General features: G+C 28.2%; 1 protein-coding gene across 1 annotated transcript in view; it reads left to right on the top strand.

Annotated features, from left to right (window-relative positions):
- Nucleotides 1-10,399: 10,399 nt before the first annotated feature.
- The window catches only part of LOC100213281 (uncharacterized), a 35,926-nt gene continuing 28,851 nt past the window's right edge, over nucleotides 10,400-17,474 (top strand). Inside the window, exon 1 of the mRNA XM_065810366.1 lies at nucleotides 10,400-10,864. Within this exon, the coding sequence (XP_065666438.1) occupies nucleotides 10,493-10,864 (372 nt within the window). The 5' untranslated portion in view covers nucleotides 10,400-10,492. The remainder of the gene's footprint in view (nucleotides 10,865-17,474) is intronic.

The following is a 17,474-nucleotide window of genomic DNA, read 5'->3' as shown; positions in this document are numbered from 1 at the left end:
TTTCTTAGTCTTTCTAGACTCGTTTTTATTTGCCCATATATTTCAAATATTTCATCTTTGCTAAATTATTTTGGATTTTAATAAGTTTAATTGAGCTTATTTATTTTAAGTCTGCTTATTTAGACATTTAATAGAATGCAAACTTACATTGAGTCAATTAAATGGGGTGTACATTGGGCCGGATGTTAGACATGGGCAAAATTATTAAAACCCTTTAAATGTCCGAACGATCATTTTTTATTAAGATATATTTACTTTTATTATAAATTTTAGCTAAATAATTACTAATATTGAAAATTATTATAACTAAATTATTCTAGTTTAAAATTAGTCTAACATTTTTTCTCTCATTCATGGGACTAATCTTATTACCTCTCCCAAGGATAAGGCTGAACTATTTGCAAAGAACTTTTCCTCTAATTCGACTCTCAAATCTTATGGCCTTTCTCTTCCTTCCACTCAGCGAAGTTAAGGAGAGATCCTGAGAAAAGTATAGCGTAAATGGCCTACTCTTTCGTTTTCAAAAAATGCCATTTTATTTCGTGTGCGTTTTGATTGGTTTTTGTTTTTTTCTTATATTTGGTGATTCTATTAACTACGAGTTTAAAGTTTCAGCTTAATACTACGGGGCAGAAATTTTATAAAAGCTAAAGCGTTTTTATATAGTAGTTTATTCAAACGATTATAAAGAGATAGTGGAAGTAAATTGCTTAGAGTGAAAACTTTAATTTTAACGTTTTTACTGTTAACGGAAAGATAAAACAAGAGGTTTTTAGTCATTTATTGAATATTTTTATGCTGTAAACAAGGAGTCTTTTTTACTTTCGAATAAAAGAGACATTTTGAAAAGTAAATACTTAACACATTTGCTTCAACTGTTTTTATGACGCTGCCCTGTCGCGTTTTATGTACTATAGTAGTAGTTTTGTTTTGCTTAATGCTTTGGTTAAAATAAGATTTATAAAAAAAATAGTAAATTATATAAGAAAAACTTAAATTCTACTTTTTTAAAATAAAAAACAGTAATAACAGTTATTGATCTGTCAATATTGATATGTCAATATTGATAAAAAACAGTTATTGATCTGTCAAAAGCCTTTGACACTGTTAACCATAAGATACTTATAAAAAAACTGGAACTCTATGGAGTAAGAAATAAAAACTTACTTTGGTTTGAAGATTATCTAGCAAACAGGTCACAATGTATTATTTATAAAAAAAACTGAAAAAGAAAAACACATAACTTGTGGTGTGCCCCAAGGTTCAATCTTAGGACCATTATTATTTTTATTGTATATAAATGATTTGTACTTAGCATCAAATATTTTAAATGTTATATTGTTTGCAGACGACTGCAATCTTTTTTATTCCGACAAAAACATAAAAGTTCTCTTTAATATATTTAATGAAGAACTATTAAAAATAAACGAGTGGTTTACAAGTAATAGGCTTTCGTTAAATGTAGAAAAAACTAAATTTATCTTATTATCCAAACCTAGTAAAGGTGATGATGTTCCTCTAAAATTACCTAATCTTATAATTAATAAAACATTTATTAAAAGGGAACCAATCGTTAATTTTTTAGGAGTAATACTAGATGAAAATTTGTCATGGAAACCACATATAAAATACATAGAAAATAAAATCTCAATAAATATTTCCATATTATATAAAACTAAACCATATCTTGACACTGCTTCCTTAAAAAAAATATACTTTTTATTTATTCATAGTTTTATCTCGTACTGTAATATTGTATGGGGTAGTACTAATTATAGTAAATTAAAAAAACTTTATAGTAAGCAAAAACACGCATGCAGGATTGTATTTGGTGCACACAGAACTTTTCATTGCGAACCTCTTTTAAGAAAGCTTGGTGCCCTAAGTATCTATAAACTTAATATACACCAGGTTCTACAATTCATGTTTTAAATAAAAGGTGAGCTTTCTCCTATTGTGTTTCAGTCTTACTTTAGTGAAATCTCGCACAAGTATCCTACTAAATTTTCAATTAACAACTTCATTGTACCAAAAACTAATTTAAAACTAGGTTCTTACCAAATTCAATATCGTGGACCGTTTCTGTGGAAACATTTTTTAAAATTTATTACAAAAAAAAAAATAATATTCAAAACATCTCTTTGGAACAATTCAGGAAAGAATCTAAGAGTCTCTTATTGCAAAATGACCTTGATTTAAAATATCTCTTTTAAAATAAATAATATAAATTATCTAAAAAATAGTAATTGACACTACTTCTCTTTTGTTGCTGTTTTATTTATATTTAACTTTTGTTAATTTTTGATATATTGCATTATATTTCAACACTTATATTTATATTGTAACTAACGTGTAAAATGCTTATTATGTACTTTGCTAATTTTCTTTTTTTATATATAAGCTGACAATTTTTTTTCAATGTAAATGGGGCTCGATGATAAGACAATTTATGTCTTCTGCTTGCTCCAGCTCTCTTATCTATTAACACGGTTTATTTCATTGTAAATTTTAATATACGGCAAATATATATTAAAAAAAAAAAGAAAAAAAAATAGTCGAAAATAAGCGAAAAATATAAAAAATACTTGTTTTTAAGAAATGCAAATCGTTCAGATTTCTCCTTAACTATGCTGAGCATTCCAATTAAACAGGTTAACCCATTGTTAGACATTCAAATCACTCCAGCTTCTGTTGCTAAGTCATATCTCAATTGAACTCTTCTACGGCTTATGGTCCAGACAACATTCCTGTTACAGTCTTACAAAATTGTAAGACTAACTCTCTTCAATTTTCTCCAAACTATTTAATAAGTGCTTGACTAAGTCTTGTTTTCCTGCCTGCTGGAAAAAGTTTTTCAGATCGTTTCTTAGCAACCGTTTTATTAAAGCTATCCTCGAAGGCCAATACTCTTCTTTATTTCCAGTAACTTCTGGGGTACCTCAAGGTTTTATCCTTGGTCCTATTTTGTTTCTTATCTACATTAATGATCTTCCCGACAATCTTACATCTAAAGTAGCCTTTTTGCTGATGATTCAACTTAATACTCCTGTCTTGACAAAAAGTCTTCTCATTTAGATCGCTTAGAACAGGCAGCCGATCTTGATACGACAATATAGGAATGTCGCAATACTGTCGACATTCTTATATTGATGAATAGCAACCCTTTCATTGAGTCCTGTTTTTTACGTCTTCTTGGATTATTGTTTACTACTGTCCTTTCATGGAAACCATATATACAATCAATTACTAAATTAGCATCTGCTAAGATTGCTTCTTTTTATCGTGCTTGCCATTTTCTCTCTCCTGACTTCATCCTCTACCTCTACAAATCTCTTATTCGTCCTTGTATGAAATACTGTTGTCATATTTGGGCTGGTTCTTTTAGTGATGCTCTTTCTATTCTAGACAAAGTCCAAATACGCATTGTAATCGTAGTTGGATCCGCTCTATCTGCTAAGCTTGAATCTCTTTCTCATTTTCGTAAAGCTGCATCTCTTTCTTTTTTCTACAAATACTATCATGGTCGCTGCTAAAAGGAGCTTTCATCTCTAGTTCCATCAATAAAACTCATTCTCGATTGATTCTTCATTCATCAAAATCTCATTCTTTTACTGTATCTATCCCTGCATGCTCCAAAAACTTTTATTCGTATAGCTTTTTTCCGCACTCTTCAACCCTTTGGCACTCTCTCCCATCTTCATGCTTTCCTGACTCACACAAACTTCAAGAAAAAATCAAGGATTAAAAATTTTATAAAAACAAACTCCGAGCCGCAGTTGGCTTAACTGGAGTAAAATAAATTTTGATGCGAATTCAGCTCATATAAATTCTATAGTTAAAGCTAAAACTTGACTGAAGTACCACTAATACCTATAACAACATTTTAAGAGAGAACAAAATCAACTTGCAAAATGGACGAAAGTTTATTTACGATGCAATCTCCAAAGTGCATCGGGCGTGACCTTGGAGTACTAATACCAAACAACCTTAAAATTTAAAAACGTGCAACAAAGACTATATTGTTGATTAAATATTTTAGCTACAAAAAAGACTATAAATACTCGATCTAACCACATACGAAGAACACAGAATTCATAGTGACTTTATACTGCAATGCAAAATTGCTCATCATTTACTAGAAGTTGAGTCTTACATCCCTCAAGTTTCTTATCAAACTCACGATTCAATTTAAGAAAAAATAGCCAATGTTTAAAGCCAAAACTGATAAAATTTATCTAGAACCTCAGCTCTGGATAAATTTTATCAGGGTGTTGTTGATGCACTCACAGTGTTCCTTTTTAAAAAATACGTTTAAGATGCTTTTTCGGCTGCAGCAATGTCCATTGTCAGCATATGAAAATCTAGTGCGCTTTCCTTCATCAATAATAAACTTTCAATGTAGAATTTTTATTAATTACTGTAATAAATTAAATAAAATCATACTTTTCTATTTCAGTGTCCGGGGCCGACGACACGGGTCTCGAAGTAGGGGGGGGGGCACAACCCTCAATTCTTAAAAAAGTCTTCTAAATCAAGAATTTTCTTAAAAAAAAAAAATACTTAAGTATGTATATATACTGTGTTATATAAAATCTTTTTGAATTTCTTGAAGAGTATATATGAAGAGTGCGTTTCCAAAAAAGTGAAAGTGCCAAAAAAATTTTTGTAAAATGAGAATCAGTGGCACTTACAAACTATCTAAGCAGTAAACTAAAAATGAGGGACTTCGGCGTTTACACCCTTTTGGAAATGCACTCTTCATATGTTCTTTATTAAAATCTTTAAAACTTCGTTTAAAAGTTTTGTTCGAATCCATTTTCGAATGAAATAAAAATATAAAAACTTAATCATAAAAATATTAATAAACTATTAATGTCGAGGTAACATTTTGGATGTTAACAGAGATTTTTGGCTGGAATCCACAGTTACTTAAATATATATAACTTTTAGCAATGAAACCGTTTTGTCTATAACTTTTCGCTTGAGCAAATAACTCTTTTCGAATTTTCTAAAATAATCTTCGTTTATAAAATATTAGTAGCTTCAATGTGTTTATACGAGTAATAATTTTTTTTTTTGTCCTTAAAGTCGCGCAGTTTTAAAGCAATTGTTCTTTCGCGATTATCATTTAAAGTTGCAACCTTGTGCACTCGTTAAATCTTCTATACATCTATATATATTCAATACATCTACAATATGTTTTTGATTATCATTCACTACTGACCTTTTATGGAAACCGTATGTAAAATTTGTTAAAAAGTTAGAAACTCTTTATTGTGTTTGCCATTTTCTTACTCCTAACTTATCTTTGTACTTATGTAGAATACTGTTGCTATATTTTGGCTAGTTCTTTGAATAAGACGCTACTCTTTTAGACAAAGTCCAAAAACGCTTTGTAAATACTGTAGATGCTTCTGCTACTAAGCATAATTTTTGATTGTCGTGAGGCTGCATTACTCTCTCTTTTCAACAAATACTGTCGCTGCTAAAGTGAGCTTTTATTACTTATTCTATCAGTTAAAACTCAATCTGCGTAACTTGTCATTTAGCAAAGTTGCATCTTTTTATTGTAATTGTTCCTTCATGTTCAAAAATTTTTTATTAATCTAGAACTCCTAAGCTTAGATGTCCTCGAAAATCTGTGCTTCTCCCATCTTTATGGTTTCTAGAATGATACAGTTCACATTATTTTAAGTCTTCTTTCTGTCTGATTCATATAATCTACAGTTTTTTACGTTTTCTGTTGACTGTATACGTGCTACATAACTTTCTTTTTTATTTTCTTTTGACTCCTGATTTAATTAGTGCTTGCAGGTTTTTTGGGAGTGAATCTGTTTTTTAAAAAAATTATTTCAATGTAACCGCGCGGCATACAAAATAATTTACCTGTGGCATTTTCTGCTAAAATGCAATAATTATAGCATTGGACTAGTTAGAATGTAATAGAAACATGTTCTATATGAACTCAATGTTTTTTTATGAAATTACAAAGTTTTAATAAAAACAAAACACAAAATTAGATATTAAAGTAAAACAGGTAATTTTTAATTTTTTTGATAAACTTTAATACATTTATGTAGTTTAATAATAGTTATTATAAAATTCATTTTTTCAAAATATATAATAATTTGCTTTATTCAAAGAGTTTTCTCATGAAATTACTTTGCCACTCTTGGTTGCGAGTATTTTTATCGATTCCGTCTTCAAATGAGCTCCTTTTAAGTTTTTCAAGTCTGACTTACTCATGCAATATTTAAGTTGTTATGGCTATAGATCTTTTACAACATTTTATGCAATTAATAATAAAGAAGGCTGAAATTTAAACAAAAAAAACTGGTTTGCACACTACAATGTATCTTACACGTGCACACTAGAACGTACAACGTGTGTATGATAATGAGTGTTACATTTGCAAGAAGCAAAATTCAGTTTTTTAATAATTAAGTTTTTAATAATAATTTAAGAAACAAGATTAAGTAAACTTGGGTTTCTATTATAAAATGTCTTAACGAAAGTAAATAATCTGAATGCACAAGTTTAATCTGCAAGATGCAATCAAATATCTAAATAAAAGTTTGAATACTATAATCCTTTTATCTAAAGATTTGCTTATTAATAAACAAATTAAAATTTTAAAGCTAATTTTTTGCGTTTTTTTACTTAAAAAAAAAAAAGTATTAAAAGTTTTAATTTAAAAATCTCAGTCTGCTTTAGAGATAAAAAAGTGTTAGATTAAATAAGAAATTTAAAATTATGGTTTTGAGTACATAAATCATTTTTAAAAGAGTCTTTTTTTTATAATAGATAACAATAGAAAAGTCTAGATCAACGCAAGGATCTGCTTAATGCAGTTTATTTCATTGAAGTAGTAGTAAATATTTGATATGAAGTGCAAATGTTTCAAATCCGAGGTTGTTACGTGAGACACGTCATTATTCAGTTTTTAACTTATTTTAGTAGTGAAGCCTAGTTTATGCATCAACTTCTTTTACTCAAAATCAGAATTAATAATCATGGCTGACTGGGGATAAAGAAAATCTGATGGTACACAAGCCTAAATGTCAGCGAGTACACAAGCCTAAATGTCAGCGAGTGTTTAGTCACAGAACAGTGAGTTTAATATCCTATCTTTTTAAAATAAAAAACTAACAAATACATGATAGTTTTTATTAATGAATTATTAAATTTAAAGATAGAAGATGAGGTGTAACGTGAAAAGTGAAAAATGAAAGCTGAAAAAAGGTTTCCTAATACTCGCCTCACATATGATGGATCGGTTGACACTCCAAAATCACCTGAGATTCTTATCTCTAATTAAAATTTAATTGTAACTAGACAACCATCATTGCCTAAAATTGTTCAAAATCAAGAAGAGTTTACTAACAAGGACAAAACTTTTTCCAATTCTACCATTTCATTTTTTCATTTTTTTTTCATTATATTTGTTAATATTTTTTTAAGGTTCTTGATGATGAATTCTGAAAAAGCATTCGAAAATTTTTGTTTTTCTTAAAGAATCATACAGCCTTAAAATTTTTTTTTTAATTTTATTTAGGTGCCCAAAGAAGTCCTAACGTTCTTATCACAGAGCACCGCGGATGAGTATTTAATTGGAAGCTTACGCCTCCTTCCTAACTGATGTCGCAAAACCTGCCCAGAGGTGGGTTTTGAACCACGGTTCCTTTGTTTCTGAGGTAAGTGCGCTACCACTGCGCCACGGCTGCTCAAAATTGGGCGTGGTCTGATTTTTCCTACTCTGATTTTATGTACTTTGCGGTTGTGTATATGATTATATTTGTAATTGTGTCTGTGATGCTCTAATAGCTTACAGCAAGTCAAAAAATATAGGTAGCAATACTGTTATAGCAGTTGCTGAATTTGAGATCTTTAATCTAACAATTTTAGTAACAATAATTATTCTTTTTAAGTTTTGTTTGGTTTTGTTTTGATAAATTTCATTAAGTAAGTTAAGTTTATACTTAAATGCTTCAATAAGTTACATTTTTACGTGTTTAAGATATATCTAGTCAAGAATTTGTAAAACAATAATGTGACTTTCGATTTCGGTTCCTCGATAATTACTTTATAAAAAATACTGATATAAATTTATAAAATAATTTAAAAAATAAACTATAAAAAAAACTGATGTTTGGAAGTCCCTGCACCATTAGGGGTTGTCCATAAAGTACGTACGTTCATAGGGGGAGGGGGAGGTCTTCAAAAAGCGAAGGAAAGCGTATGGGAGGGGGGAGAGGGATTTTTCTATTTAAAAGACTTCGATTTTCTAATTTATCTTCGATTTTCTATTATTTATTATTATCTATAATTTAACTTCGATTTTCTAATTTATCACAATTAACCAGCTAATCAATAAAAAAAGTTAAAACTCTGACTAAAGATCCTAGTTTGCCAACATAAAAAGATGTATGGTATAGGGAGTAGAGGGTATAGTTTCCCTCTACGCACACACACGCATGTGCGCCCGCAGGATTTTTTGATGTTCCAGATAGGACACTTTCACACATTGTGCTAACTCCAAACTTAAGTATGTTTATACCTATGCCAAATGAGGAGACCCTGCAAACGTGAGGGCACTGATGTAGTAAAATTTTCATTTTTACTATCTAAAACTAAATTTAAAAGTTTAGGTTTGGAGTTTGCACAATGTGTGAAAGTGTCCTATCTGGAACATCAAAAGATCCTACAATCGCCCATGCACACAAGCCACCCTTTATATACTGGCCCTGAGTAAGACGTATTTCAATCTATATTTTGAGTCGACAAAAAACAGGTTTTAGCAGTGCCGTTGCTAATGAGTCGGAGGCCCTCTTAAAAAAACGTGTGATTTAGGTCTCAAAATCTTCTAAATTTTACCGCTAGGTTTTGCTAAATTAAAAAGTTCCTTATATTAGAAAAAGGGCACAAAATTTGCTGCTTCTCTGCCCCCTTCCCCCAATTAAGGGGTGTGAGTAGCCTACCCTCGGTACTGGGTTTTAGACTTTGTTTTCAATATTACTGATCTTGCGTAAGACTTATTTTTTACGGTCTTACTGAAGAGGGTTGCCTGAAAAAAACCTCCGCCTTATTTGTATTTTATTTACATTTGATCCGTCATTAAAACAAAAAAAGTACAATATGACTTGACCGGGACTCGAACTCAGGCCTCCGCCGTCGAATATTATATCATTATTACCTCGACCTTTTTTTTTAATAAACTTTTTTATTGAAAAAAAAAGTTAGGGGGGAGGGGTATTTGAAAAACGTACTTACCTTTTAAGGGGGTAGAGACTTAAAAGTACGCATAGCAACAGGGGCGAGGGGGAGGTGTCAAATTTCAAAATTTTTGGAATTACGTACTTTATGAACGACCCCTTACTGCCGTTATATCGTTGCAATTTATTTAATAAACTTTTAAAGCACGTGGATATAAACTAACGAATTATCGCGATAGTGAAATCGCAGCAGTTTCAAAACATTTGTTTTAAAATTTAAAATTTTAAAACGTTCTTTATAAAGAAACTCCTATATTACATGTTTTGTTTAAGGGCTAAGTTTTATTAATTTCACTAAATAAGTTAAAATTAAACTTAGATGCTTTAATAGTTTACATCGTATGTATTTAAGAAGTGATGTAAAAAAATTTAACAATATAATTATTTTTCTAATAGTGAAAAACAATATCCAGTAGCGTTTGTTTACAAAAGATTTATTGTATTGATTTTTGTTGTCGTTAAATAAAAAATGATTAAAACTTATTTATAGCTCTGAATTGATCATTATGGTATTTTATCATTTAGATTCTATTAGGTAGAATTCAGAAAAATAGAACTATAGTTAAAAACGTTAGGTTACGTCAACTGGTTGTTCACTTTAAAAGATGCTTTAAAAGACAAAAGGGGAAAAAAAAATTTTTCTTTAAACTTCTATAATTTTAAATTATAGTTCAATATACAATATAGAGTATATATTCAAAGAGTTGATTCCTCAAATTTTTTTAAAAATTTTTAAAATTTATTAAGAAAAACAACAACAACAACAAAATGAATTATGTATATATAAATATATATATATATATATATATATATATATATATATATATATATATATATATATATATATATATATATATATATATATATATCTGTGTGCATGTATATATATATATATATATATATATATATATATATATATATATATATATATATATATATATATATATATATATATCTATATATATTATATATATATATATATATATATATATATATATATATATATATATATATATATTATATATATATATATATATATATATATATATATATATATATACTGCTTAAGTTTAAAGCATATAAAAGTACGATATTAATATGCCTAATTATTATTTTTATGATTAAATAGACAAAGCATGTATTTAAAAATATCATATATCTGCTAGAAATATTTTGATGACATTACTTTAAAAACTTAGAACAAAATTAAATGGATAAAAATGGGATGCTTTTCAAAACTATTCAGTCGCAATCGATGTAAAGTTAATCACCATTCATTGACAGCAGCAAAGTTTATTAGTAATGATGATGAGGACGATTTAAAAACTGAAGATATATCTGGAAAGGATAAAAGAATAGTAAACCAACAAATTGAAAGACCCAAAGAAAATGATTTGCAATCGGAGGTAATTAAATCTGGTGTTGTTGGTAGCATTGTAGGATCATCTGAAGAAAAAAAGTTTTTTTCTAGCATACTTGATAATAATAATTCAATTGATGATAATGTATACAACAACTTTGATTTTCCATTTACAAATTTGGTTTTTGAAGGAGGAGGTAATAAAGGGATGGCTTATGCTGGTGCATTACAGGTATTGATTTAATTAAATATTTTCATTATTTTTTGTTTTAAAGAATTTTATATTTATTGACTGATGGTCTGTGTTAGGGCATGTTCTATCTATGTATTAAAAAGGTTTAATACTTTTCTTGAAAAAATGGTGAAAATAAAGTATGCAGCATATATTAGTTCTGTGCAGACCTTAATATAGATAAATAAAGTTCTTTTAAGATTTTTTTAATTTAAAGCAGGCTAACTGGTTGCTGAAATATCTTCTAAACTTTGGTCCTTATTAATATCCACTTAACACTTACAAAAAATAAATCAGCATTAAATAACTACTGTTAATTTTGTATGTATTAACAATTCATAATGTTCATTATAGTTGTATTTTTACAGGCACTCTTTTTTGATTTTTATCTTTATTTTCTTCCACTTCTATACACTTACCTAATAAAAAATTTATTTTGTTTTTTCTTTAGGAGGGCTCATCTCTTCTTATTTTTTCTTCTCAGCACATGTTTTTTTGTAGAAAGTTACTAACTAGATTAACAACAACATTTTGCTGTGGCAATTCCATCAAAATCTAATTCAAACTTTGATTGAACTTTTGATTGAATCTAATTGAAACTTTGATTGAACTTTTGTCAACTTGCAGATTACTTTCATAATTTTGAGTATATTTGGAGGGTAAATTTTGCAGTGTAACCTGTTAATTAAGCAATCTGGAGGAATACGCAAATAACCACTATTTATGTTGGGAGTTAGCAGAAATCAAAGAAGAAATTTAAAATAAAATAAAAATTACATTATTATTGCATTAATAATACATTTAATGCATTGCATTAAACTATGCATTAAATGTATTTTTTCACTGTATTCATTTCTCAATACCAGACCTCCATTACGGTTCATTCGGTACAGCCATTACTTATCTTTTATGTTTTACGTGAAGAAACAAGTTGAGTGCACTGCTACCGAGGATGTGATTAAGATTGAGCTCTACTACCACTACAACACAGTACATACTTCAATTTTAACTCTTCACTCCTCAGTCTATTGCTCAAAGATGAGAAGTTTCAAATGTAAAAAATTTGTTCAAAGCAAATATAATTAATTTCAACATAGGGTGCCAAAAAAAAATTTCTCTCATATTTTGACAAAAGTAAAATGAATATTCTTATTTTCAGGATTTATATGAAGAACAGTAAAAAACAGTATTATTGTTTGGTATATATATAAAAATGACTTTTTGTGTAGAGTTACCTACCCAGGACCAAACTAACTCCAATCTACTGTAAAAATATTTAAATATTTATACGTAAATATTTTTTATTTATACGTTTATAAGCTTTATCTTGTTAGGCAATAGTTTTTTATATTTGAAGATATTGTTTCTAGTTTGTTGATGAAGCACAGTGTAAAATGAAAAATTTTTGTTAAGTGATTTTCTACTAATATATAATTGCTCTGTTCTTTTAAGAACATTGAGCACTCTATTTTGTAGAATACATTTTAAAGTTGTTTAAATATATATATATATATATATATATATATATATATATATATATATATATATATATATATATATATATATATATATGTATATATATATATATATATATATATATATATATATATATATATATATATATATATATATATATATATATATATATATATATATATATATATTTATTTATTTATTTATACATTTGAGCTCAACATGTCCACTCTATCCTTACCCCCTAAGCACTTTTTTAGAAAAAAAATTCTCAAAAACCATCAAAAACAGCCGATTTTGCAGGTCCAGGGGGAAAGTTAAATGAAAAAAATTTGAAATTTTTTTTTCTAGGATGTTTATTTTTACCTATATATTTTAGCAAAAATACATGGTATTGTAATTTTATTTTTAAAAAAAAATTTTTTGTATTTAGATTTGAAAAAATTACAATATTTGATAATGTACTTACCATATTTATGTTACTGACATAGGATTATAACTATATATCCAAAATATATACTTTTTACCTTTTTAGTTATGTAAATCTACAATAAAATTTAGTAATTTCTATAAGGTGGAGATTTGACGAGACCCAGCTTTAGTAGCTCAAAGAACAATTGAACTGTTCCATTTGCTGTACTAGTAAATTATTTTACAATAATTATTTTAAGTTTGATTTTTTTAGGTCAGTAAAAATTAAATAGATTAATCTAAATATGTATAAAGAAGAAGAGTGTGGTCAGAAAATAAGAAGTAAAAGAAAAATAAGGTCTAAAAAAAACTATTCATTATCAAAGAAGCAAAGCCAGCCATTAAAGAAAATAATTAGTTTTAGAATGAAACCCTTAAGGTAAAAAAATTAGCTAAACTTTTTATTTCTTATTTTTTGTAAACAAGGCTGTCAGCTTCCATCAGGGATGGAAATACTGCAGCACTTAGCTTACAACCAATCATTTTTCCTAAGAACATCAAAAAAAGCCACTATTCTTGCTTGTCCTCCTCAGAAAAACTTTGAAAAGATGGGCAATGTTTTCATTGCCCATCTTTTCATGCCCATAAATGTGATTGTATTTTGGCCAAGGTAAAAGAGCCATGGATTAAAGCTAGATTTTTATACTAAACAATCAAAGTCTAGTAAAAAATCTTTCAAATCTGGACAATGAATATTCAAAACTTAAGAAGCATGAAAAAAGGGAATCCGCTGCAGATTTAGCTAAGCAACAAGATTTTAAAGTTTACCTGAACAAATTATTCTGGGCTGGCATTCCTGATCTTAGGAATACAATAAAAAATGACAAAAAAAGATCTGATTCAGACAAGCTTGAGGATTTAGAGTTTCTGGAGGACCAAGAAGGAGAAAGAAGACTTATGCTTGGATCAGAAGATAAGAAGTACAGAAAAATAGTATGTATTTCTTTTAAACTAAAAAAAAAAAAAAAATTGCTAGGCTTTCTACCCAACTTACTTACAATATACATGCCACTTAAGACGGTTTAAAATAAAAATAGCTAAACAAGAAAAACAATGTTCACTCACTATTTCAATCTCTCGTATAATTAAATTAAAATCAATAAGTAGTAAATTTTTTGTTACATTTTTAGGCAATGGAGAGTAGCAGAAAGAGAAAGCAGCAAGTGAAACAACAATATAAAGAATTGGAAGGTACAACTAATGTTGAAAATAATAAAGATACTAGTGAGGACTCCTTGAGTGATACTGATTTTGATCCTGGAGAGTGGTTTAAAAGAAAACCTTCACAACAAAAAGTCACTGCTGAAATTCCCATAGATGTTTTTGCTGGTAATGTAGTTCTTATGGCTACAATCAGTGATATTTCTCCAAGTGTTTCACATAAAGTTACAGGTGCAATTCTAACTCAATCAGGAGCTGATCTGACAGATTTCAAATGTAGCCAGTCTACAGCATCTAGAAAAATGAAACATGCAAATTATAATATATGCATGATATCAAAAGAAGATGTTCAACAAACAATGAATGAAACCCCATACCCATGCATAGTGCATTTTGATGGCAAAACATTAATTGAACTAAACAAAGGAAAAATAATTAAAACTGATAGACTGGCTGTACTCGTAAATATTGAAGGTGGAGACACACTTGCTTGGAGTACTTTCTTTACCATCATTACCATCATGGTGAAGATCAATGCAATGGTGTAATGGACCTTCTTAAGGAGTACAACCTTGAATCCAAAGTAGGAGGAATATGTTTTGATACTACTGCAAGTAACACTGGGTTAAAAAAAGGTTCTTTAATTAGAATATCCAACAATTTAGGCAAATATCTTTTACTTATTGCATGCAGACATCATGTATGTGAATTAAGAATGGTTCATTTTTGTAATTTAGTTTCAGATGAACATTCCACAGGACCAGATAATCCCATTTTAAAAAAATTAAAAACAAATTTTGAAAATCCTGATTTTAATTACAATCAAACAGAACTGATAAAGTTTGATTAGAAAGTAGTAAGGAGAACTATTCTTGAGAAAGCTGCGCAAGAGTCTTTGAACTTTTGCCAAGAATATATTACAAATGGAAAAAAAAAATAAAGCTTTTATCAGAAATGATAGAAAGCTTGCAGAACTCGTCATGATTTACCTTTCTTCATCTTTAGTAACACTAAGAAAACCTGGAGCAGTTCATCATGATAGGTTCTTATCCAAAGCACTTTACTACCTAAAGCTACAGCTTCTTTCCAGCCATCTTGAGTTTGTAAACCAGAATAATAAACGCAAGACAGAATCAGGCTAATAAGTGAATTTATAGTTTGCTTTTATGCCGAATGGTATTTACAGGCTAATAACACTGTTAGAGCTCCCTTTCTTGATATAAAAGCAATACACCAAATGCAACAGTACCAAAAACTTTGAGCCAAACCAGATGCTGTCGATGCAATTTTAAGCTCTCTTTACAAACATAGTTGGTATTTAGGTTCAACAATGATTCCTCTTGCTCTGCTGGATGTCATATGAGGAGAAAGCAAATCTTGCAAAAGCAATTCTTACTTTCAAAATGCCAATTACAGCATGGTGCAATATTAAAAACAAATCAAAAATAGATATAAAACGAAGTTAGTAAACATCCTTCTTCACTTGCTCTGTTAGTTGATGAATTTTCATATCTTATGTTTGATAGAATTGGATTAGAGGAACAAAGGATAAAAGATTGGCTTTCGCTTTCCCCTGAGTTTTGGTTTACTCAATCTGCTTTTAAAAGCTTTCAGAATTATGCCAAATCTTTAATTGTAGTAAATGACCATTCAGAAAGATCTGTTGGAATGATGCAACAATTTATTCATCAATACAATAATAAGGAAGATAAACAGAACACATTGCTAACTGTTGAAAAAGTTCATTGTGCTTACAGAACACCTGGAAGATGTTTAAACAAACTTTCTAAAAGTAAATTTGCAGAAAGCTTATCTTCACTTGACAAAAGGAAGAAAAGTGAAGAAAATGAACATAAACACAACTGAATTTCTTTGCTTTTGAAACTTAATCCAATAACATGAAACTATTATCAAATATTGTAACTTTTTCAAATCTAAATACAAAAAATTTGTTTTTTTTTGAAAAAAACTACAATACCATGTATTTTTGCTAAAATATAAAGGTAAAAATAAACATCCCAGAAAAAAAAAAAACTTCAAATTTTTTTCATTTAACTTTCCCCCTGGACCTGCAAAATTGGCTGTTTTTGATGGTTTTTGAGAGTTTTTTTCTAAAAAAGTGCTTTGGGGGAAGGATAAAGTGAACCTTTTGAGCTCAAATTTTTTGGGAGTTGTTTTTTCAACCCTTCCCCCAAATTTAGAGTGTATGGTATTTTAGATTTGAAAATTTCCTTAAACTGACTACCCCTAATATATAGGTATAGATATAGATATAGGTATAGGTATATTTATTTAAGATTCATGTCATTTGGCAGCCATTTAGCCATATTAATTAAAAAACTTAAAATTTATAAAAATACTAATGTTAATTTTATGAGTTTTAATGTCAGTCATTCTTCATACTTCAAGTAAGAACTGGTCTAACTGGCATCGAAATGCAGAAGTGAAAGTTTATTCCAATGTCTAAATGAATAAATCATCAAACTTTTTTTTTATAATATAGATTATTGATTAAATTTCTCATTAAATATTTTTCATTTGTAGGTTATAAGATTATATATTGTAAGAATATATTTTTAATAATGCTAGACTTGATTAATAGGTTTAATATCTTAAGTTTAATTTTTTTTTGTTACTTTCAGTGTTGTTTTAATGCCTGACTACATTAAAAGATTTTATGTGGTTTGAACACCTGAGCTTGAATGTGTTTTTGCCTATACCAATGTAAGATTTTTCTGTATGATTTCGGAAATGTAAGAGTAGCTTTAACAATAAGCTTTAATAACTATTTTAACTTTTAGTTAGACATTGATTTCCTAATAGAGATGTAGTTTCGTTAATACAGTTGTAGTTGATATTTTCAGGGGTATTTTTACTGCAAAAAGTTTGTTGGCTGTGTGAGTTCTTGATGGTTCTAATATTTGGCATAAAATAAATAAAAGTATGATGTTGAAGCTTAACAGTGAAGCAAAAAAAAAACTCTGAATGAGCCAGGCATTTTCAAAGGAAGGTTTTTAGTAACTTTTAGTAATGACCCTGTCTATGCTTTTCTTTTTTCTTTTTTTTGTAATGAAAATGTTAATTTTTTGGATATCTATAAAATACATAGTGCTAAAACATTGAAAAATTTATAGATCAAAGCTTTATAAAACCATAGATAAAATTGCCTTTATAAAGACACCTGTTTATGTAACTTTAACTATATTGCAGAAGAGATTCAAATAATTTCTCAGGTTTAAATGTTTGAATCAATCAAAACAGTTTTCATTGATCAAAACATTACTTGCTGTGTAAATAAGGGTTCTTTTTTTATATAAAACAAGAAGAAGGCTGTGTTTTAATGTCAATAACATTTCATCCATTTCTAAATCAACGTTTCTATATATATATATATATATATATATATATATATTATATATATATATATATATATATATATATATATATATATATATATATATATATATATATATATATATATATATATATATATATATATATATAT

Source organism: Hydra vulgaris, chromosome 11 (genome assembly GCF_038396675.1).
Source record: "Hydra vulgaris chromosome 11, alternate assembly HydraT2T_AEP".
Taxonomy (NCBI): Eukaryota; Metazoa; Cnidaria; class Hydrozoa; order Anthoathecata; family Hydridae; genus Hydra; species Hydra vulgaris.
The sequence above is the reverse complement of the archived record's forward strand: the minus strand, read 5'-3'. Positions and strand labels throughout refer to the sequence as shown.